We start from the raw sequence: 23,999 nt of genomic DNA, 5'->3' as shown, positions 1-23,999 counted from the left end.
CTGCATCACTTTCAAGTGTTTAAACATTTGGGTATTATGGCCTTTTAAGACAAAGTGCTGGAGAGTACTGAACTGGCCAGCAATGAGTCCACATCTCAATCCCATAGAGCACCTGTGAAGAGATCTTAAAACAGCAGTTGGGAAAAGGAACCCTTCCAATCTGAGAGACCTGGAGCAGTTAGCGAAAGAAGAGTGGTCCAAAATTCCAGTAGAGAGGTTTAAGAAACTCATTGATCGTTACAAGAAGCAATTGGTTTAAATTATTTTTTCCAAGGGGTGTGCTAACAAATATTAAATTGAGGGTGCCAATAATTGTGTCCAGTCCATTTTTGGAGTTTTGCGTGGAATGTGTCAGATTTGGCTTTAAACATGAGAATGCCTAAACATTGCATTAGCAACAATTTTCTGGGTGAAGTGGTGCATTATCTGACAGAAATGCAGGGGTGCCAACATTTTTGGCCATGACTGTATATATATATATATATATATATATATATATATTATTGTTTTACAACTGTGGCTTTGACATTATCATATCGTATGATTAGCTGGAATTTGAATAATTTTATTTTTCTCTTTGTTTATAGTGTTGCCAATGTCTGCATTGTTTCCCTGACTACAGATACAAAATGGAGTAAGTATTTGTTTATCAAGCAAGGCTTGTCCATTAATGTCTCTACTAATATATGTAATTTATTATGAACACATGATAACTCAAAATAGAAACTGAGCTTTTTTTCACAACCAGGTTCACTTTCAGCATTTTTCTATGGCCTAGATTTAGAGTTCGGCGGTAAAAGGGCTGTTAACGCTCCGCGGGCTTTTTTCTGGCCGCACCATAAAATTAACTCTGGTATCGAGAGTTAAAACAAATGCTGCGTTAGGCTCCAAAAAAGGAGCGTAGGGCATTTTTACCGCAAATGCAACTCTCGATACCAGAGTTGCTTACGGACGCGGCCGGCATCAAAAACGTGCTCGTGCACGATTCTCCCATAGGAAACAATGGGACTGTTTGAGCTGAAAAAAAACCTAACACCTGCAAAAAAGCAGCGTTCAGCTCCTAACGCAGCCCCATTGTTTCCTATGGGGAAACACTTCCTACATCTGCACCTAACACTCTAACATGTACCCCGAGTCTAAACACCCCTAACCTTACACTTATTAACCCCTAATCTGCCGCCCCCGCTATCGCTGACCCCTGCATTACAGTTTTAACCCCTAATCTTCCGCTCCGTAAACCGCCGCAACCTACGTTATCCCTATGTACCCCTAATCTGCTGCCCTAACATCGCCGACCCCTATGTTATATTTATTAACCCCTAATCTGCCCCCCACAACGTCGCCGACACCTGCCTACACTTATTAACCCCTAATCTGCCGAGCGGACCTGAGCGCTACTATAATAAAGTTATTAACCCCTAATCCGTCTCACTAACCCTATCATAAATAGTATTAACCCCTAATCTGCCCTCCCTAACATCGCCGACACCTACCTTCAATTATTAACCCCTAATCTTCCGATCGGAGCTCACCGCTATTCTAATAAATGTATTAACCCCTAAAGCTAAGTCTAACCCTAACACTAACACCCCCCTAACTTAAATATAATTTACATATAACGAAATAAATTAACTCTTATTAAATAAATTAATCCTATTTAAAGCTAAATACTTACCTGTAAAATAAACCCTAATATAGCTACAATATAAATTATAATTATATTATAGCTATTTTAGGATTAATATTTATTTTACAGGCAACTTGGTATTTATTTTAACTAGCTACAATAGCTATTAAATAGTTAAGAACTATTTAATAGTTACCTAGTTAAAATAATTACAAAATTACCTGTAAAATAAATCCTAACCTAAGATATAATTAAAGCTAACACTACCCTATCAATAAAATAATTAAATAAACTACCTACAATTACCTACAATTAACCTAACACTACACTATCAATAAATTAAATAAACACAATTGCTACAAATAAATACAATTAAATAAACTAGCTAAAGTACAAAAAATAAAAAAGAACTAAGTTACAGAAAATAAAAAAATATTTACAAACATAAGAAAAATATTACAACAATTTTAAACTAATTACACCTACTCTAAGCCCCCTAATAAAATAACAAAGCCCCCCAAAATAAAAAATTCCCTACCCTATTCTAAATTTAAAAAGTTACAAGCTCTTTTACCTTACCAGCCCTGAACAGGGCCCTTTGCGGGGCATGCCCCAAGAAGTTCAGCTCTTTTGCCTGTAAAAGAAAACATACAATACCCCCCCCCAACATTACAACCCACCACCCACATACCCCTAATCTAACCCAAACCCCCCTTAAATAAACCTAACACTAAGCCCCTGAAGATCTTCCTACCTTGTCTTCACCATACCAGGTTCACCGATCCGTCCTGGCTCCGATATCTTCATCCAACCCAAGCGGGGGCTAGACATCCACTGAAGAAGTCCAGAAGAGGGTCCAAAGTCTTCCTCCTATCCGGCAAGAAGAGGACATCCGGACCGGCAAACATCTTCTCCAAGCGGCATCTTCGATCTTCTTCCATCCGGTGCGGAGCGGGTCCATCTTGAAGCAGGCGACGCGGATCCATCCTCTTCTTCCGATGTCTCCCGACGAATGACGGTTCCTTTAAGGGACGTCATCCAAGATGGCGTCCCTCGAATTCCGATTGGCTGATAGGATTCTATCAGCCAATCGGAATTAAGGTAGGAATTTTCTGATTGGCTGATGGAATCAGCCAATCAGAATCTAGTTCAATCCGATTGGCCGATCCAATCAGCCAATCAGATTGAGCTCGCATTCTATTGGCTGTTCCGATCAGCCAATAGAATGCGAGCTCAATCTGATTGGCTGATTGGATCGGCCAATCGGATTGAACTAGATTCTGATTGGCTGATTCCATCAGCCAATCAGAAAATTCCTACCTTAATTCCGATTGGCTGATAGAATCCTATCAGCCAATCGGAATTCGAGGGACGCCATCTTGGATGACGTCCCTTAAAGGAACCGTCATTCGTCGGGAGACATCGGAAGAAGAGGATGGATCCGCGTCGCCTGCTTCAAGATGGACCCGCTCCGCACCGGATGGAAGAAGATCGAAGATGCCGCTTGGAGAAGATGTTTGCCGGTCCGGATGTCCTCTTCTTGCCGGATAGGAGGAAGACTTTGGACCCTCTTCTGGACTTCTTCAGTGGATGTCTAGCCCCCGCTTGGGTTGGATGAAGATATCGGAGCCAGGACGGATCGGTGAACCTGGTATGGTGAAGACAAGGTAGGAAGATCTTCAGGGGCTTAGTGTTAGGTTTATTTAAGGGGGGTTTGGGTTAGATTAGGGGTATGTGGGTGGTGGGTTGTAATGTTGGGGGGGGGGTATTGTATGTTTTCTTTTACAGGCAAAAGAGCTGAACTTCTTGGGGCATGCCCCGCAAAGGGCCCTGTTCAGGGCTGGTAAGGTAAAAGAGCTTGTAACTTTTTTAATTTAGAATAGGGTAGGGAATTTTTTATTTTGGGGGGCTTTGTTATTTTATTAGGGGGCTTAGAGTAGGTGTAATTAGTTTAAAATTGTTGTAATATTTTTCTTATGTTTGTAAATATTTTTTTATTTTCTGTAACTTAGTTCTTTTTTATTTTTTGTACTTTAGCTAGTTTATTTAATTGTATTTATTTGTAGCAATTGTGTTTATTTAATTTATTGATAGTGTAGTGTTAGGTTAATTGTAGGTAATTGTAGGTAGTTTATTTAATTATTTTATTGATAGGGTAGTGTTAGCTTTAATTATATCTTAGGTTAGGATTTATTTTACAGGTAATTTTGTAATTATTTTAACTAGGTAACTATTAAATAGTTCTTAACTATTTAATAGCTATTGTAGCTAGTTAAAATAAATACCAAGTTGCCTGTAAAATAAATATTAATCCTAAAATAGCTATAATATAATTATAATTTATATTGTAGCTATATTAGGGTTTATTTTACAGGTAAGTATTTAGCTTTAAATAGGATTAATTTATTTAATAAGAGTTAATTTATTTCGTTATATGTAAATTATATTTAAGTTAGGGGGGTGTTAGTGTTAGGGTTAGACTTAGCTTTAGGGGTTAATACATTTATTAGAATAGCGGTGAGCTCCGATCGGAAGATTAGGGGTTAATAATTGAAGGTAGGTGTCGGCGATGTTAGGGAGGGCAGATTAGGGGTTAATACTATTTATGATAGGGTTAGTGAGACGGATTAGGGGTTAATAACTTTATTATAGTAGCGCTCAGGTCCGCTCGGCAGATTAGGGGTTAATAAGTGTAGGCAGGTGTCGGCGACGTTGAGGGGGGCAGATTAGGGGATAATAAATATAATATAGGGGTCGGCGGTGTTAGGGGTAGCAGATTAGGGGTACATAGGGATAACGTAGGTGGCGGCGCTTTGCGGTCGGAAGATTAGGGGTTAGTTATTTTAAGTAGCTGGCGGCGATGTTGTGGGGGGCAGATTAGGGGTTAATAAATGTAATATAGGGGTCAGCGGGGTTAGGGGCAGCAGATTAGGGGTACATAAGTATAACGTAGGTGGCGGTCGGAAGATTAGGGGTTAAAATTTTTAATCGAGTGGCGGCGATGTGGGGGGACCTCGGTTTAGGGGTACATAGGTAGTTTATGGGTGTTAGTGTACTTTAGGGTACAGTAGTTAAGAGCTTTATGAACCGGCGTTAGCCAGAAAGCTCTTAACTCCTGCTATTTTCAGGCGGCTGGAATCTTGTCGTTAGAGCTCTAACGCTCACTGCAGAAACGACTCTAAATACCGGCGTTAGAAAGATCCCATTGAAAAGATAGGCTACGCAAATGGCGTAAGGGGATCTGCGGTATGGAAAAGTCGCGGCTGAAAAGTGAGCGTTAGACCCTTTAATCACTGACTCCAAATACCAGCGGGCGGCCAAAACCAGCGTTAGGAGCCTCTAACGCTGGTTTTGACGGCTACCGCCGAACTCTAAATCTAGGCCTATGAATTTCTTGGCTGGATTTATTGGTACATAATTTAGTTTGTATATTGAAAACTAGATGTATTTATTTTGTATTCTATATGAGGTCAGTCTTCTGGCTCTAAGTTTAATCCTGTTAAAAATACATTTTTACCAAGCAAGTGTAATGCACTCAAGACATTAGTCAAAGTACAGTCTGATGCAAAAACTAAATCTTGTAGTTTCTCCTTGGAAGAGACTTTTCTCTGAACTGATTTATTACAGACCTGTGAGACACACTGGTATGCAAAGCATATACTGTATGTGATGTATTTAGCTACTCTTCAGTGATTGGATTTTCTAATTGGTTCATGGCAGTGGACAAAATCTGTTTTGTACGTTTATATGCTTGTAATGCTTATTTTGATATGTTATTTTTAATGCATAAAAAGCACTAGTTTATTAGTGAATTTTATTTTTCCCTTAGTGTTCCATCAGGTAACTAAGGCACCCATTCTTAGCATACTTTAAGTGCCTCACCATTAATCCTTTCTTTTTAGTTTCTGAATTGTAAAGCTCTAACTCCCCACACACATTTCCTTCTGAGCTGTAGCTACAGCCACCTTTGTTTTGGTAAAATGCAGACGTGAATATGGATTATCTGCTGGAGCATGTCTAGAAGCTGTGAACTCAGTTGAAATACAATGTCTGTGTCTAAACACTGATAAGGGGGATGGAGTTAGCTGCTCCAGACAGCACAGCTTTGTAACTAATTTTCCTTATTTTTTAAAATGATTTTAAAATACTTGCCAGCAATTTCTTATACAAACTATTTTTACTTAATTAGCCCTTTTAAGATATGCACAGATCTCATTCTCAACCTGTTTTATGGCACTTTAAATTCAAATCCACTCTATATTGTTCACAAACCTAGTGATAACCAAATTATCTAAAGTTTTTTCAAATATATTCAAGTTATGAAAAATACCCATTATATCAATCAAAAAGTAAATATGTAATTAAAAAGTTTTTTTAAAAAAAAAACGATTTTTAGAGACTTTTTTAAATTCAATGCCTTGAATATGTTGAAAACACACTTGAGACAGCTATAAAGTACAAGGACTGCACTTTTTAAGTTCATCTTTGAAGTTTAAGCATTAGTGCAGACTCACTAGGAATTGGCTTACACATAGTCAAGTACAATCTCACTTTTTTCTTAGAAAGTAAAAATCATTTGCAAAAAAATAAAAGCGATGTACATGTGATTCTTTAAAGGGACATTGTACACTAGGTTTTTCTTTGCCTACATGTTTTGTAGATGATCCATTTATATAGCCCATTTGGTAGTGTTTTTGTAAAAATGTATAGTTTTGCTTATTTTTTAATAATATTGTGCAGATTTTCAGACTCCTAACCAAGTCTCACAGTGTCAGATGTATACATGTGTTTACAGACTCCTGCTGGCTCCTGTTTATTTTATTTGTATTTTCATATGCAGGGGGGGTCTGCTTTTCTTTCACTGGGTGTCCCAGCCTAACCTCATCAACAGTGCTAAACTGGGAACTTCTAATTATGTCTTTAAATGGTTTTATACTGGATTCTTAGATCAGCATCTGTGCATAACCTTCTTTATAGTAGTGTATATCACATGCAGTTATAAGAAAATTGGTGTATACTGTCCCTTTAAATAGCTAACTAACTGTGGATACAGCTGCAAGCTTTCAGGACACTGAGGTCCATTTGTCAGGCAGTTTCATCTACAAATGAAGCTCAGTTACATGTTTATACAGTATACCAGGTAAGGTATATGTATTTAAAAATAACATATATAAAGCATGAACATGTGTTGTGTTGTAGTTGTATTGTCAAAGCTTTGGGAAAAGTTTCACACCAATGTGCAAAGATGCTTGTCCCTATTTCAGTTATTTCAAAAGATGGGGAACTAAAGTCAGAAACCGTATTAGGTGTGGGTGTGGACATACCATAGATGGTTGATTCTAAGGGCCACCCTTAGTATCTGCAGGGTCCTGTGCAAGACAACTGTGTGAAGCCCCTCAGCCCAACACCCTTATCCCCCTTCCTCGGTATGCTACACCCCCTGTATGGCCCACCCCTGTCCCAACATTTACCTATGTAGAGAATAACACTGTATATTACTACTAATGATACCACAAACACTTCTTAATAAACTAAATACAGGATGTACATTGTACCTTCTCATAACCTCACCCCTGATATTGCAGAGCCCCCCAAAACAAGAGGCCCTGGGCGAGTGCCCCTCTCACCCTGCCCAAAAGGCAGACCTATTGGTCCTTAAAAGACAGATTTTCAGAGGACCACGTTTATAATGTAAACCTCAGCTTACCCTCGTACTCTTTCCAACAGAGCCAACATGTGCTTTCCTGACTTTTTTAAAGTTTTGTATTGCAATAATAAATCCTACTTGGTTCTCTTCAAGTAAAAAAAAAAACTGCCTTTTAAAAGATATCAATGGTTGTGAGTGATAACTTGAGAAGTGGCTGGAAAAGGACCTTGTTCAACGTTCTAATAATTTCACCTGCTTGTAAAGATCAATGAAAGGGAAACTCAAAATGTATTTCTCCATAAAATGTTTAATTATGCATAATAAAAATACTTGTACTTTACTTTCCATATTTAGTTTGCTGCTTTTCCTCAAACTTGGATAATTGCAGAGAGGCTGGAAATCATTCTGTGGAATTCAGAACTTTGACCCTCTAACAAGCCTTACAGTGATTGCTTGATCAGTGCAGATGCTCATTTATACTTGTCCCTTATTAGCAACAGAAAACAAGATACAGTAAACATACTCTAGCTTTTTAAGAGATGTATATATGAATATATAGGGGCCGATTTATCACAGCCCGAATTGGGCCGTATACCCCTGTTTCCTCGCAAGCCTTCAGGAAAACAGGAGCTTCCTAAAAGGAGTTAAGAAGCAGCTGTCTTAAGACCGCTGCTCCTTAACTTGTATGCCTCCTCTGAGGCGGCAGACATCAATCCGCCCGATCTCATACGATCAGGTTGATTGACACCCCCTGCTAGCAGCAGATTGGCTGCAAATCTGCAGGGGGCAGTATTGCACAAGCAGTTCACCAGAACTGCTTGTGCAATAATAACTGCCGACAGCGTATGCTGTTGGCATTTATCGATGTCTGGCGGACATGATACGCTACAGCAGATCATGTCCGCCAGACACTTGATAAATCGGCCCCATTGTCTAGATGTTTTAAACTTATATTTATCACTATTGTATAGTCTCTCAGTAGTGGGTGGGACAGACACTTACATATGTATTCAGTATACGTATTTAATAGATAGATACGTGATATCCCATACAGATAACAAGATACATATATATACAGTATATGTATTTAATAGATAGATAGTGATATCCCATACAGATAACAAGATACATATATATGCAGTATATGTATTTAATAGATAGATACGTGATATCCCATACAGATAACAAGATACATATATATACAGTATATGTATTTAATAGATAGATACGTGATATCCCATACAGATAACAAGATACATATATATACACAGTATATGTATTTAATAGATAGATACGTGATATCCCATACAGATAACAAGATACATATATATACAGTATATGTATTTAATAGATAGATACATGATATCCCATACAGATAACAAGATACATATATATACAGTATATGTATTTAATAGATAGATACATGATATCCCATACAGATAACAAGATACATATATATACAGTATATGTATTTAATAGATAGATACGTGATATTCCATACAGATAACAAGATACATATATATACAGTATATGTATTTAATAGATAGATACATGATATCCCATACAGATAACAAGATACATATATATACAGTATATGTATTTAATAGATAGATACATGATATCCCATACAGATAACAAGATACATATATATACAGTATATGTATTTAATAGATAGATACATGATATCCCATACAGATAACAAGATACATATATATACAGTATATGTATTTAATAGATAGATACATGATATCCCATACAGATAACAAGATACATATATATATACAGTATATGCATTTAATAGATAGATACATGATATCCCATACAGATAACAAAATACATATATATACAGTATATGTATTTAATAGATAGATACGTGATATCCCATACAGATAACAAGATCTGCAGGAAACGCAAGAAAAGTGGAAATCAAAATCGCAACATTGAGAAATGGTGTTTAGCAATCGTGCTCTTAAAATATTTGTTTTTATTTTATACTCGCATTTTTGGAATTGAAAAGTATATTATTCTCATCTTTAGCGATGGGGATTCTCTAGGCAATTGTGTTGTCGTGATCAGGAGTTAAGTATTTTCCATTCAGTCTTGTTTGTTTAAAAGTGCGATCTCCATACAGTTATATAAATATGGCAAATGGAAACCCCTTTCGGAAATATGAGAGTGAGGTTTGGAAGTTGCAGTCTGTACAGTGAGGGTGAGGTTTGTAAATCCGCATCTGTACAGGGAGAGGGGGATTTGGGAATCGCCGTCTGTATGGTGGGTTTTTATAAACACTCGGCTAGATTTAGAGTTTGGCGGCCAAAGGGGTGCATTAGCTACGCGTGCTTTTTTTCCCCCGCACCTTTTAAATACCGCTGGTATTTAGAGTTCACAGAATGGCTGGGTTTTCAGTGCGTTAGGCTCCAAAAAGGGAGCGTAGAGCATAATTTAACGCCACTGCAACTCTAGATACCAGCGGTGCTTACAGACGCGGCCAGCTTCAAAAACGTGCTTGTGCACAATTCCCCCATAGAAAACAATGGGGCAGTTTGAGCTGAAAAAAAACCTAACACCTGCAAAAAAGCAGAGTTCAGCTCTTAATGCAGCCCGATTGTTTTCTATGGGGAAACACTTCCTACGTCTGCACCTAACACCCTAACATGAACCCCGAGTCTAAACACCCCTAACCTTACACTTATTAACCCCTAATCTGCCGCCCCCGCTATCGCTGACACCTGCATATTTTTTTTAACCCCTAATCTGCCGCTCCGTAAACCGCCGCTACCTACATTATCCCTATGTACCCCTAATCTGCTGCCCCTAACACCGCCGACCCCTATATTATATTTATTAACCCCTAATCTGCCCCCCTCAACGTCGCCTCCATCTCCCTACACTTATTAACCCCTAATCTGCCGAGCGGACCGCACCGCTACTATAATAAAGTTATTAACCCCTAATCCGCCTCACTCCCGCCTCAATAACCCTATAATAAATAGTATTAACCCCTAATCTGCCCTCCCTAACATCGCCGACACCTAACATCAATTATTAACCCCTAATCTGCCGTCCGAATCTCGCCGCTACTGTAATAAATGGATTAACCCCTAAAGCTAAGTCTAACCCTAACCCTAACACCTAAGTTACAATTAAACCTAACACTACACTATCAATAAATTAATTAAATACAATATCTACAAATAAATACAATTAAATAAACTAACTAAAGTACAAGAAATAAAAAAGAACTAAGTTACAAAAAATAAAAAAATATTTACAAACATTAGAAAAATATTACAACAATTTTAAACTAATTACACCTACTCTAAGCTCCTTAATAAAATAACAAAGACCCCCAAAATAAAAAAATGCCCTACCCTATTCTAAATTACAAAAGTTCAAAGCTCTTTTACCTTACCAGCCCTTAAAAGGGCCCTTTCCGGGGCATGCCCCAAAGAATTCAGCTCTTTTGCCTGTAAAAAAAAACATACAATACCCCCCCCCAACATTACAACCCACCACCCACATACCCCTAATCTAACCCAAACCCCCCTTAAATAAACCTAACACTAAGCCCCTGAAGATCTTCCTACCTTGTCTTCACCATGCCAGGTATCACCGATCGTTCCAGGCTCCGAAATCTTCATCCAAGCCCAAGCGGGGGCTAGACATCCATCATCCGACGGCTGAAGAAGTCTAGAAGAGGGTCCAAAGTCTTCATCCTATCCGGGAAGAAGAGTAGATCCGGACCGGCAACCATCTTCTTTCAAGCGGCATCTTCTATCTTCATCCGATGAGGACCGGTTCCATCTTGAAGACCTCCACCGCGGACCCATCTTCTTCTTCCGACGACTTCCCGACGAATGACGGTTCCTTTAAGGGACGTCATCCAAGATGGCGTCCCTTGAATTCCGATTGGCTGATAGGATTCTATCAGCCAATCGGAATTAAGGTAGGAAAATTCTGATTGGCTGATGGAATCAGCCAATCAGAATCAAGTTCAATCCGATTGGCTGATTCAATCAGCCAATCAGATTGAGCTTGCATTCTATTGGCTGTTCCGATCAGCCAATAGAGTGCGAGCTCAATCTGATTGGCTGATCGGATCAGCCAATCGGATTGAACTTGATTCTGATTGGCTGATTCCATCAGCCAATCAGAATTTTCCTACCTTAATTCCGATTGGCTGATAGAATCCTATCAGCCAATCGGAATTCGAGGGACGCCATCTTGGATGACGTCCCTTAAAGGAACCGTCATTCGTCGGGAAGTCGTTGGAAGAAGAAGATGGGTCCGCGGTGGAGGTCTTCAAGATGGAGCCAGTCCTCATCGATGAAGATAGAAGATGCCGCTTGGAGGAAGATGGTTGCTGGTCCGGATCTACTCTTCTTCCCGGATAGGATGAAGACTTTGGACCCTCTTCTGGACTTCTTCAGCCGTCGGATGATGGATGTCTAGCCCCCGCTTGGGCTTGGATGAAGATTTCGGAGCCTGGAACAATCGGTGACACTAAGATCTTCAGGGGCTTAGTGATAGGTTTATTTAAGGGGGGTTTGGGTTAGATTAGAGGTATGTGGGTGGTGGGTTGTAATGTTGTAATGTTGAGGGGGGGGTATTGTATGTTTTTTTTTTTTACAGGCAAAAGAGCTGAATTCTTTGGGGCATGCCCCGCAAATGGCCCTTTCAGGGCTGGTAAGGTAAAAGAGCTTTGAACTTTTGTAATTTAGAATAGGGTAGGGCATTTTTTTATTTTGGGGGTCTTTGTTATTTTATTAGGGGGCTTAGAGTAGGTGTAATTAGTTTAAAATTGTAATATTTTTCTAATGTTTGTAAATATTTTTTTATTTTTTGTAACTTAGTTCTTTTTTATTTTTTGTACTTTAGTTAGTTTATTTAACCCCTTAACGACTGAGGACGTGCAGGGTACGTCCTCAAAAAAAAGGCAGTTAACGCCTGAGGACGTACCCTGCACGTCCTCGGTGTGGAAAGCAGCTGGAAGCGATCCTGCTCGCTCCCAGCTGCTTTCCGGTTATTGCAATGATGCCTCGATATGGAGGCATCCTGCAATAACCTTTTTAAGCCATCCGGTGCAGAGAGAGCCACTCTGTGGCCCTCTCTGCACCGGAGATCGGTGGCTTACTGCGTTGGTGGGTGGGAGACGGACCGGGAGGCGGGTGGCGGCCATCGATGGCCCTGCTGATGTGGAGGGGGGCGGGATCGTGGGCGGGGGTGTCCGGGGGCACGCACGGGCGCGCACGCGTGCACGGGAGGGCGGGGGCGGGCGCGTGCACGGGGAGGGAGCGGGTGGGAACCGCTACACTACAGAAAATGCTTTAATAAAAAATCTTAAAAAACTGTCTGAAAATTAAAAAAAAAAATGATTAGCAAGGTGGTGGGGGTTTGTCTGAGTGGGGGGGAGCTACACTACAGAAAAAAAAAAAAAACAAATAAAAAAAAGCATTTTTTTTTTTGCAAACTGGGTACTGGCAGACAGCTGCCAGTACCCAAGATGGCCCCCAATAAGGCAGAGGGGAGGGTTAGAGAGCCGTTTTGGGGGGGATCAGGGAGGTTGGGGTCTAAGGGGGGGATCCTACACAGTAGCATATGTAAATATGCTAAAAAAATATTTTTTTTAAAGAAAAAAACCTTTTATTTTAGTACTGGCAGACTTTCTGCCAGTACTTAAGATGGCGGGGACAATTGTGGGGTGGGGGAGGGAAGCGAGCTGTTTGGGAGGGATCAGGGGGTGGGATGTGTCAGGTGGGAGGCTGATCTCTACACTAAAGCTAAAATTAACCCTGCAAGCTCCCTACAAACTCCCTAATTAACCCCTTCACTGCTTGCCATAATACACGTGTGAGGCGCAGCAGGATTTAGCGGCCTTCTAATTACCAGAAAGCAACGCCAAAGTCATATATGTCTGCTATTTCTGAACAAAGGGGATCCCAGACAAGCATTTACAACCATTTGTGCCATAATTGCACAAGCTGTTTGTAAATGATTTCAGTGAGAAACCTAAAATTGTGAAAAATTTAACTTTTTTTTTAATTTGATCGCATTTGGTGGTGAAATGGTGGCATGAAATATACCAAAATGTGCCTAGATCAATACTTGGGGTTGTCTACTACACTACACTAAAGCTAAAATTAACCCTACAAGCTCCCTAAAAGCTCCCTAATTAACCCCTTAACTGCTGGGCATAATACACTTGTGGTGCGCAGTGGCATTTAGCGGCCTTCTAATTACCAAAAAGCAACGCCAAATCCATATATGTTTGCTATTTCTGAACAAAGGGGATCCCAGAGAAGAATTTACAACCATTTATGCCATAATTGCATAAGTTGTTTGTAAATAATTTCAGTGAGAAACCGAAAGTTTCTGAAAAAATTTGTGAAAAAGTGAACGATTTTTTGTATTTGATCGCATTTGGCGGTGAAATGGTGGTATGAAATATACCAAAATTGGCCTAGATCAATACTTTGGGATGTCTACTAAAAAAAAATATATACATGTCAAGGGATATTCAGGGATTTCTGAAAGATATCAGTGTTCCAATGTAACTAGCGCTAATTTTGGAAAAAAATTGTTTGGAAATAGCAAAGTGCTACTTGTATTTATGGCCCTATAACTTGCAAAAAAAGCAAAGAACATGTAAACATTGGGTATTTCTAAACTCAGGACAAAATTTAGAAACTATTTAGCATGGGTGTTTTTTGGTGGTTGTAGATATGTAACAGATTTTGGGGGTCAAAGTTAGAAAAAGTGTGTTTTTTTCCATTTTTCCTCATATTTTATAATTTTTTTATAGTAAATTATAAGATATGATGAAACAAATGGTATCTTTAGAAAGTCCATTTAAAGGCGAGAAAAACGGTATATAATATGTGTGGGTACAGTAAATGAGTAAGAAGAAAATTACAGCTAAACACAAACACTGCAAAAATGTAAAAATAGCCTTGGTCCCAAACGGACAGAAAATGGAAAAGTGCTGTGGTCATTAAGGGGTTAATTGTATTTATTTGTAGATATTGTATTTAATTAATTTATTGCTAGTGTAGTGTTAGGTTTAATTGTAACTTAGGTTAGGATTTATTTTACAGGTAATTTTGTAATTATTTTAACTAGGTAGCTATTAAATAGTTATTAACTATTTAATAGCTATTGTACCTGGTTAAAATAATTACAAAGTTGCCTGTAAAATAAATATTAATCCTAAAATAGCTAAGATATAATTATAATTTATATTGTAGCTATATTAGGATTTATTTTACAGGTAAGTATTTAGATTTAAATAGGAATAATTTATTTAATAAGACAATTTATTTCGTTAGATAAAAATTATATTTAATTTAGGGGGGTGTTAGGGTTAGAATTAGCTTAAGGGGTTAAACAATTTATTAGAGTAGCGGTGAGCTCCGATCGGCAGATTAGGGGTTAATACTTGAAGTTAGCTGTCGGCGATGTTAGGGAGGGCAGATTAGGGGTTAATACTATTTATTATAGGGTTATTGAGGCGGGAGTGAGGCGGATTAGGGGTTAATACATTTATTATACTAGCGGTGAGCTCCGGTCGGCAGATTAGGGGTTAATAATTGTAGGTAGCTGGCGGCGACGTTGTGGGGGGCAGATTAGGGGTTAATAAATATAATATAGGGGTCGGCGGTGTTAGGGGCAGCAGATTAGGGGTACATAGGGATAACGTAGTTGGCGGCGGTATACGGAGCGGCAGATTAGGGGTTAAAAATTTAAATATAGTGGCGGCGATGTGGGGGGACCTCGGTTTAGGGGTACATAGGTAGTTTATGGGTGTTAGTGTACTTTAGAGCACAGTAGTTAAGAGCTTTATAAACCGGTGTTAGCCCAGAAAGCTCACTTCAGACACGACTCTAAATACCAGCGTTAGAAAGATCCCATTGAAAAGATAGGATACGCAATTGATGTAAGGGGATCTGCGGTTTGGAAAAGTCGCGGCTGAAAAGTGAGCGTTAGACCCTTTAATGACTGGCTCCAAATACCAGAGGGCGGTAAAAACCAGCGTTAGGAGCCTCTAACGCTGGTTTTGACGGCTACCGCCCAACTCTAAATCTAGGCCACTGTTTGTACAGTGAGTTCTGCAACTTTGAATTATCTGTATAACCTTGTCACTTAGTGGTTTCACGATTTACAGTGTGAGAACTGTTAAAATACCGTTTTAAAAAATGGTAACAGTTGTGCTCGAGCAATAAGGAATTTATCGTGAGTGTTTGCGCACATCTGGAGTAGCGCACATATTGTATTTGCTCAAAAGTATTTTAATTTTAATGCGTGTTGGGATATCGGGACTTCAGAGATCTGGTTAACTGTTACGTTTCAATAAAAAGTTGTACAAAAGTACTGTTCCACTCACAATAACACCATCAAAAAGTTATAAGAGCTCAAAGATATGAGGTTTTAGGTGTTAGAAAAAGAAAAACACTGCAAAGAGATACATACATGCACATGTCTAAATATGTATATATGTGTATACAGTATATGTGTGTACCTATGTATTTATCTATTAATAATAATATGTATTTTCCAATATATATATATATATATATATATATATATAGACATAGGATCCCCAAGGGGGAAGAAAGGAGAGCCTAAAGGACAACAGGCTTGTTCAAAGCAGCAGTTTATTCATCAAGGTTGCGAGTACACAGGTGAATGCATAAATGGACCACTGACGCGTTTTGCGCATGCGCACATGCGCTTCATCAGATATATACATATAAACAAAAAAATACATATGTATACACGTATAGGGGCATATGTATCAATGTGCGAGCGGACATGATACAAAGTAGCGTATCATGTCCGCTGCACATCGCTACACATTGATAAAATGCAGACAGCGTACGCTCTCGGCATTTATCATTGCACCAGCAGTTCTTGTGAACTGCTTGTGCAATGCTGCCCCCTGCAGATTCACGGCCAATCGGCCGCTAGAAGGGGGTTTCAATCAACCCGATCGTATTCAATGGGGTTGATTTCTGTCCGCCGTCTCAGAGCAGGCAGACAAGTTATGGAGCAGCGGTCTTTAAACAAGGGGCCTCAAGCTCCATATGGCGCTTGATAAATTTGCCCCATAGACATATATATAAGTGCATTGGGGTCTTTGCAGTCAAGAAGCTGAATACATGTAAAATAATTTAAATATTTAATAAAGTGATTAACTGCATGCTTACTGTTAATATTTCACATTCCAATGTTCTTCACATAGGGGAATATGTATTTTTAAATAGATTTTTTTAAATAGATTTTTAGATATTCCTATTTAAATCTGTTTATATCTATACCTATATATAATCAGCTATATATATATATATATATATATATATATATATATATACTTTATATAGGTGTAGAAAAATATTTTACCAAAAAAAATCATATAGATATAGAAATAATAATATTTGAATTTGAAATATTCGGGGGGGGTTTAGTGCACTTGAGAAAATGTGATCGGGTTTGCACAAAAGTAAGGTTTTTTTCCCCCTCTTGTAATGCTCCATTGAAGTCTATGGGAGAATACTTTAACTCAATTGTGATATGCTAACTTTGGCTTTTTGCACGTGTTGGGTTAGTAAGCGAGCAAAAACGTTTTACTTTCAACTTGTAATGCACATGCCACCTGAAGCGCACAAAAAGCCGTAGTCCAGTGCAGTTAACGCACGTGCAGGAGCAATAAATATCGCTCCACTCAGAATCTAGCTCTTTGTATGCATGTCTTTTGCACTGCTGTGTGTTACTGCTGTAATATGCTATACATATATAACAGAATGATTTTAGGTTTTGGCCTGTTTGATTTTATTCCTGTGTACATAATATATGAGGTAGGTGTCTCAGATGACATATTCCATGACGCAACAAATTGTTAATAACAGTAATAATTGTAGTTGAGTCATAATTTTGAGATTACGTGGTAATATTTAAGGACGCATATGTGACACTTTATTGTGAAAGATACAATATGTTACATGAGCTGATAATAGAAATAGTGATTAGGGTGATAGTCAATAGATAGCAGGTAATATTATGGACTGTGACATAGGCAATCAAATCATAAAGATTCCATGTAGCATTTAATTGTATAACAGAAGTGAAAGATTAAACCACATGAGCCAGGTATTAGTAGACATGTGTTAGAGTAATACAGAAATGATAAATATTGCCATGAAAATGTAGTATGCACTGAATAAAATGCTAATAGGTTTTTTTAGAATAAATACATACATACACATATATACATATTATGATTGGCTGCAGATGTGGCAGGTTTTAGAGGATAAGCACAACTATAGAGTGTTGGATAATTTCTGAGGTCCTGAGTCATGTCATTCAGTCCTCTCTCAGTGATGTGATAGTGACAATTGTGAAGGATACAGATAAATGCAGCACCACTCCAGCAGTCAGTCCTTCAGGTCTTTGAGATGATTACATTTTCATTGTTGTAATACAAAAAACACTAAGCAATGGGTTATAATTAAATCATTACAGTATGCATTATTCATAATTTTAAGAGGATTTTACCTTTTTTTTTCTTTCTTAAAGGGATAGTAAAGTCCAAATTAAAGGGACAGTCAAGTCCAAAATAAATTTTCATGATTCAAATAGGGCATGTAATTTTAAACATCTTTCCAATTTACTTTTATCACCAATTTTGCTTTGTTCTCTTCTCTAGAGGGTGTTAGTTCATGTGTGTCATATAGATAACATTGAGCTCACACATGTGAAGTTACCTAGGAGTGAGCACTGATTGGCTAAAATGCAAGTCTGTCAAAAGAACTGAAATAAGGGGGCAGTTTGCAGAGGCTTAGATACAAGGTAATCACTGAGGTAAAATGTGTATTATTATAACTGTGTTGGTTATAAAAACTGGGGAATGGGTAATAAAGGGATTATCTATCTTTTTAAACAACAAAAATTCTGGTGTGGACTGTCCCTTTAAACTTTCATGATTCAGATAGGACATGTAATTTTAAAAAACTTTCTAATTTACTTTGTTCTCTTGGTATTCTTAGTTGAAAGCTAAACCCAGGTAGGCTCATATGCTAATTTCTAATCCTTTGAAGGCCGCTTCTTATCTGATTACATTTGACAGTTTTTCATAGCTAGAGGGTGTTAGTTCATGTGTTTCATATAAATAACATGAAATGCAAGTCTGTCAAAAGATCTGAGATAAGGAGGCAGTCAGCAGAAGCTTAGATACTAGGGGGTAGATTTAACAACTGTCGGACGGGCATGATCCGCTGTAGCGGATCTTGTCCGCCCAACATCGCTAAATGCCGACAGCATACGCTGTCAGCATTTATTATTGCACAAGCATTTCTAGTGAAATTCTTGTGCAATGCCGCCCCCTGCATATTCACGGCCAATCGGCCTCTAGCAGGGGGTGTCAATCATCCCGAATGATTGCTGTCCACCACCTCAGAGGTGGCAGGTGAGCTAAGGTCTTAAAACCGCTGATTCTTAACTAACATTTCTGGCGAGCCTGAAGGCTCACGCGGAATAAGCATCATCCGCTGCTTCATAAATATACCCCAAGGTAATTACAGGGGTAAAAAGTATATTTCTATAACAGTTTTGGTTATGCAAAACTGGGGAATGGTAAATAAAGGGATTATCTATCTTTTTAAACAACATTTTTGTTGTTTACTATGCCTTTAACTTCATTTGTGAAGGGTCCATTACTTCCTGCCACAGCCTCACAAGGGAGTTGTGGTCTCTATAGGCAAAGAAAAAGAAAAAGCCAAAAGTTTGAGAGCGCTAGTCCCTTTCCATTTTAAACTTTGTGAGCTTGGCTCATTTAATTATTTTTATTTTCTTTTATATCAAACAGATGATTGGATTTGAAAATACAGGTAGATCTATCAATGTTTTATTTGTTAAACTGATCATGTCTAGTAGGTATAGGTGTACCGCACACCTTTTTGGCCATCACGCAACGTCAGTACCGCACTTTTAAAAAAGTCCTTTTTCAATGGGACTTTCATAGCGCCAGTATTACAAGTTTTGCTGTGAGGCCAAAAAGTGAGTGGTACACCCTTTACTGACAAGATTCGTACCGCCATATAAAGTCAGTAGCTATGAGATTTACGTTACAAATCTGTAGCATAAAACTCATAATCAAAGTGTTAAAAAGTACACTAAAACCTATAAACTACCTATTAACCCCTAAATCGAGGCCCTCCCGCATTGCAAATACTAAAATAAATTTATTAACCCCTAATCGCTGCCGCTATAATAAACCTATTAACCCCTAAACCGCCACCCTCCCGCATCGCAAATTCTATTTAAATATCAATAACCCCTAATCTGCTGTCCTCCCACACCGCCGCAATAATAAACCTATTAACCAGTAAACCGCAAGCCCCCCACAACGAAATATACTAAAATAAACTATTAACCCCTAAACCTCTGGCCTCCCACATCACTACATAAATATATTAACCCCTAAACCTAACCCTAACATAACCGTAAGCCTAAGTCTAACCCTAACACCCCCTAACTTAAATATAGTTAAAATAAATCAAAATGAAACTTACAATTATTACCTAAATAATTCCTATTTAAAATTATATACCTATAAAATAAAACCTAAGCTAGCTACAAAATAAATAATAGTTACATTGTAGCTAGCTTAGGTTTTATTTTTATTTCACAGGTAAGTTTGTATTTATTTTAGGTAGACTAGTCAGTAAATAGTTATTAACTATTTACTAACTACCTAGCTAAAATAAATACAAATTTACCTGTAAAATAAAACCTAACCTGCCTTACACTAAATCCTAACATTACAATAAAATAAAATAAATTAAATTAATCAAATACAATTATCTAAATTCCAAAAAAATAAACACTAAATTACACAAAATAAAAAAGAAATTATCCAAAATAAAAACGAATTACTCCTAATCTAATAGCCCTATCAAAATAAAAGAGCCCACAACAAAATTAAAAAAAACCCTAGCCTACACTAAACTGCCAATGGCCCTTAAAAGGGCCTTTTGCGGGGCATTGCCCCAAAGAAATCAGCTCTTTTACCTGTTAAAAAAAATACAAACACCCCCCAACAGTAAAACCCACCACCCACACAACCAAACCCTCCAAATAAAAACTAAATAAACCTAAGCTTACCATTGCCCTGAAAAGGGCATTTGGATGGGCATTGCCCTTAAAAGGGCATTTAGCTCTTTTACATTGCTTAAACCCAAACGGCTAGATTTAGAGTTCTGCGGCCAAAGGTGTGCGTTAGCTACGCATGCTTTTTTTTCTCCGCACCTTTTAAATACCGCTGGTATTTAGAGTTCACAGAATGGCTGCGTTAGGCTCCAAAAAAGGGAGCGTAGAGCATATTTACCGCCACTGCAACTCTCGATACCAGCGGTGCTTACGGACGCGGCCAGCTTCAAAAACGTGCTTGTGCACGATTCCCCCATAGGAAACAATGGGGCTGTTTGAGCTGAAAAAAAACCTAACACCTGCAAAAAAGCAGCGTTAAGCTCCTAACGCAGCCCAATTGTTTCCTATGGGGAAACACTTCCTAAGTCTGCACCTAACACCCTAACATGTACCCCGAGTCTAAACACCCCTAACCTTACACTTATTAACCCCTAATCTGCCGACCCCGCTATCGCTGACCCCTGCATATTATTATTAACCCCTAATCTGCCGCTCCGTACACCGCCGCAACCTACATTATACCTATGTACCCCTAAACTGCTGCCCCTAACACCGCCGACCCCTATATTATATTTATTAACCACTAATCTGCCGCCCCCGCTATCGCTGACCCCTGCATATTATTATTAACCACTAATCTGCCGCTCCGTACACCTACATTATACCTATGTACCCCTAATCTGCTGCCCCTAACACCGCCGACCCCTATATTACATTTATTAACCCCTAATCTGCCGCCCGCGCTATCGCTGACCCCTGCATATTATTATTAACCCCTAATCTGCCGCTCCGTACACCGCCGCAACCTACGTTATGCCTATGTACCCCTAATCTGCTGCCCCTAACACAGCCGACCCCTATATTATATTTATTAACCCCTAATCTGCCGCCCCCAACGTCGCCTCCACCTACCTACAATAATTAACCCCTAATCTGCCGACCGGATCTCACCGCTACTCTAATAAATGTATTAACCCCTAAAGCTAGGTCTAACCCTAACACTAACACCCCCCTAACTTAAATATAATTTAAATCTAACGAAATAAATTAACTCTTATTAAATAAATTACTCCTATTTAAAGCTAAATACTTACCTGTAAAATAAACCCTAATATAGCTACAATATAAAGTATAATTATATTGTAGCTATTTTAGGATTAATATTTATTTTACAGGCAACTCTGTATTTATTTTAACCAGGTACAATAGCTATTAAATAGTTAATAACTATTTAATAGTTACCTAGTTAAAATAATTACAAAATTACCTGTAAAATAAATCCTAACCTAAGTTACAATTAAACCTAACACTACACTATCAATAAATAAATTAAATAAACTACCTACAATTATCTACAATTAAACCTAACACTACACTATCAATAAATTAATTAAATACAATACCTACAATAAATACAATGAAATAAACTAACTAAAGTACAAAAAATAAAAAAGAACTAAGTTACAAAAAATAAAAAAATATTTACAAACATTAGAAAAATATTACAACAATTTTAAACTAATTACACCTACTCTAAGCCCCCTAATAAAATAACAAAGACCCCCAAAATAAAAAAATGCCCTACCCTATTCTAAAATTAAAATAGAAAAGCTCTTTTACCTTACCAGCCCTGAAAAGGGCCCTTTGCGGGGCATGCCCCAAAGAATTCAGCTCTTTTGCCTGTAAAAAAAAACATATAATTATTATTATAATAGGAGTTAATTTATTTTGTTAGATTTAAATTATATTTAACTTAGGGGGGTGTTAGTGTTAGGGTTAGACTTAGCTTTAGGAGTTAATACATTTATTAGAGTAGCGGTGAGGTCCGGTCGGCAGATTAGGGGTTAATTATTGTAGGTAGGTGGAGGCGACGTCGGGGGCGGCAGATTAGGGGTTAATAAATATAATATAGGGGTCGGCAGTGTTAGGGCAGCAGATTAGGGGTACATAGGGATAATGTAAGTGGCGGCGGTGTGCGGTCGGCAGATTAGGGGTTAAAAAATTTTAATAGAGTGGCGGCGATGTGGGGGGACCTCGGTTTAGGGGTACATAGGTAGTTTATGGGTGTTAGTGTACTTTAGAGCACAGTAGTTAAGAGCTTTATGAACCGGCGTTAGCCCAGAAAGCTCTTAACTCCTGACTTTTTTCTGCGGCTGGAGTCTTGTCGTTAGATTTCTAACGCTCACTTCAGCCAAGACTCTAAATACCGGCGTTAGGAAGATCCCATTGAAAAGATAGGATACGCAAATGGCGTAGGGGGATCTGCGGTATGGAAAAGTCGCGGCTGCAAAGTGAGCGTTTGACCCTTTAATGACTGACTCCAAATACCAGCGGGCGGCCAAAACCAGCGTTAGGAGCCTCTAACGCTGGTTTTGACGGCTACCGCCAAACTCTAAATCTAGCCGAAAGGTAACAATAAAACCCACCCAATAAACCCTTAAAAAAAACTAACACTAACCCCCGATGAGCCACTTACAGTTTTCGAGGACCGGACATCCATCCTCATCCAGGCGGCAGAAGTCTTCATCCAAGCGGGCAGAAGTCTTCATCCAGACGGCATCTTCTATCTTCATCCATCCGGCGTGGAGAGGGTCCATCTTCCAGACATCCGGCACGGAGCATCCTCTTCTTCCGATCATTGCTGTAGAATGAAGTTTCCCTTTAAGTGGCGCCAATAGGAATCAAAGGTGAAAAAATCCTATTGGCTGTAGCAATCAGCCAATAGGATTGAGCTCACATTCTATTGGCTGCTTGGAATAGCCAATAGAATGGGAGCTCAATTTTATTGGATGATTGGATCAGCTAATAGGATGAAAGCTCAATCCTATTGGCTGATTGCAACAGCCAATAGGATTTTTTCACCTTTAATTCCTATTAGCTGATAATTATATCAGCCAATCGGAATGTAAGGGATGCCATCTTGGATGACGTCACTTAAAGGGAAAATTCATTCTACAGCAGCGATCGGAAGAAGAGGATGCTCTGCACCAGATGTCTTGAAGATGGACCCGTTCCGCTCCGGATGGATAAAGATAGAAGATGCCGTCTGGATGAAGACTTCTGCCCGCTTGGATGAAGACTTCTGCAGGCTTCGATTAGGACTTCTGCCCGCTTGGATGAAGACTTCTGCCGCCTGGATGAGGATGGATGTCCGGTCTTCGAAAACTGTAAGTGGATCGTCGGGGGTTAGTGTTAGGTTTTTTTAAGGGTTTATTAAGTGGGTTTTATTTTTAGCTTAGGGTGTGGGCAATTTAAAATAGCTAAATGCCCTTTTAAGGGCAATGCCCATCCAAATGCCCTTTTCAGGGCAATGGTTAGCTTAGGTTTATTTAGATAGATTTTTATTTTGGGGGTTTGGTTGGGTGGGTGGTGGGTTTTACTGCTGGGGGGTGTTTGTATTTTTTTAACAGGTAAAAGAGCTGATTTCTTTGGGGCAATGCCCCGCAAAAGGCCCTTTTATCGGCCATTGGCAGTTTAGTGTAGGCTAGGTTTTTTTATTTTGGGTGGGCTTTTTTATTTTGATAG

The 23,999-nt window shown here is 38.7% G+C and overlaps 1 protein-coding gene across 1 annotated transcript in view; it reads left to right on the top strand.

Annotated features, from left to right (window-relative positions):
- The first annotated feature begins 591 nt into the window (after positions 1–591).
- EPS8L3 (EPS8 like 3) overlaps positions 592–23,999 on the top strand; it is a 289,801-nt gene continuing 266,393 nt past the window's right edge. The window contains exon 1 of the mRNA XM_053706779.1: positions 592–634. Within this exon, the coding sequence (XP_053562754.1) occupies positions 630–634 (5 nt within the window). The 5' untranslated portion in view covers positions 592–629. The remainder of the gene's footprint in view (positions 635–23,999) is intronic.

The sequence above is a fragment of the Bombina bombina genome, chromosome 3 (assembly GCF_027579735.1).
Source record: "Bombina bombina isolate aBomBom1 chromosome 3, aBomBom1.pri, whole genome shotgun sequence".
In the NCBI taxonomy this organism is placed as follows: Eukaryota; Metazoa; Chordata; class Amphibia; order Anura; family Bombinatoridae; genus Bombina; species Bombina bombina.
This window is presented reverse-complemented; position numbering and strand designations above follow the sequence as displayed.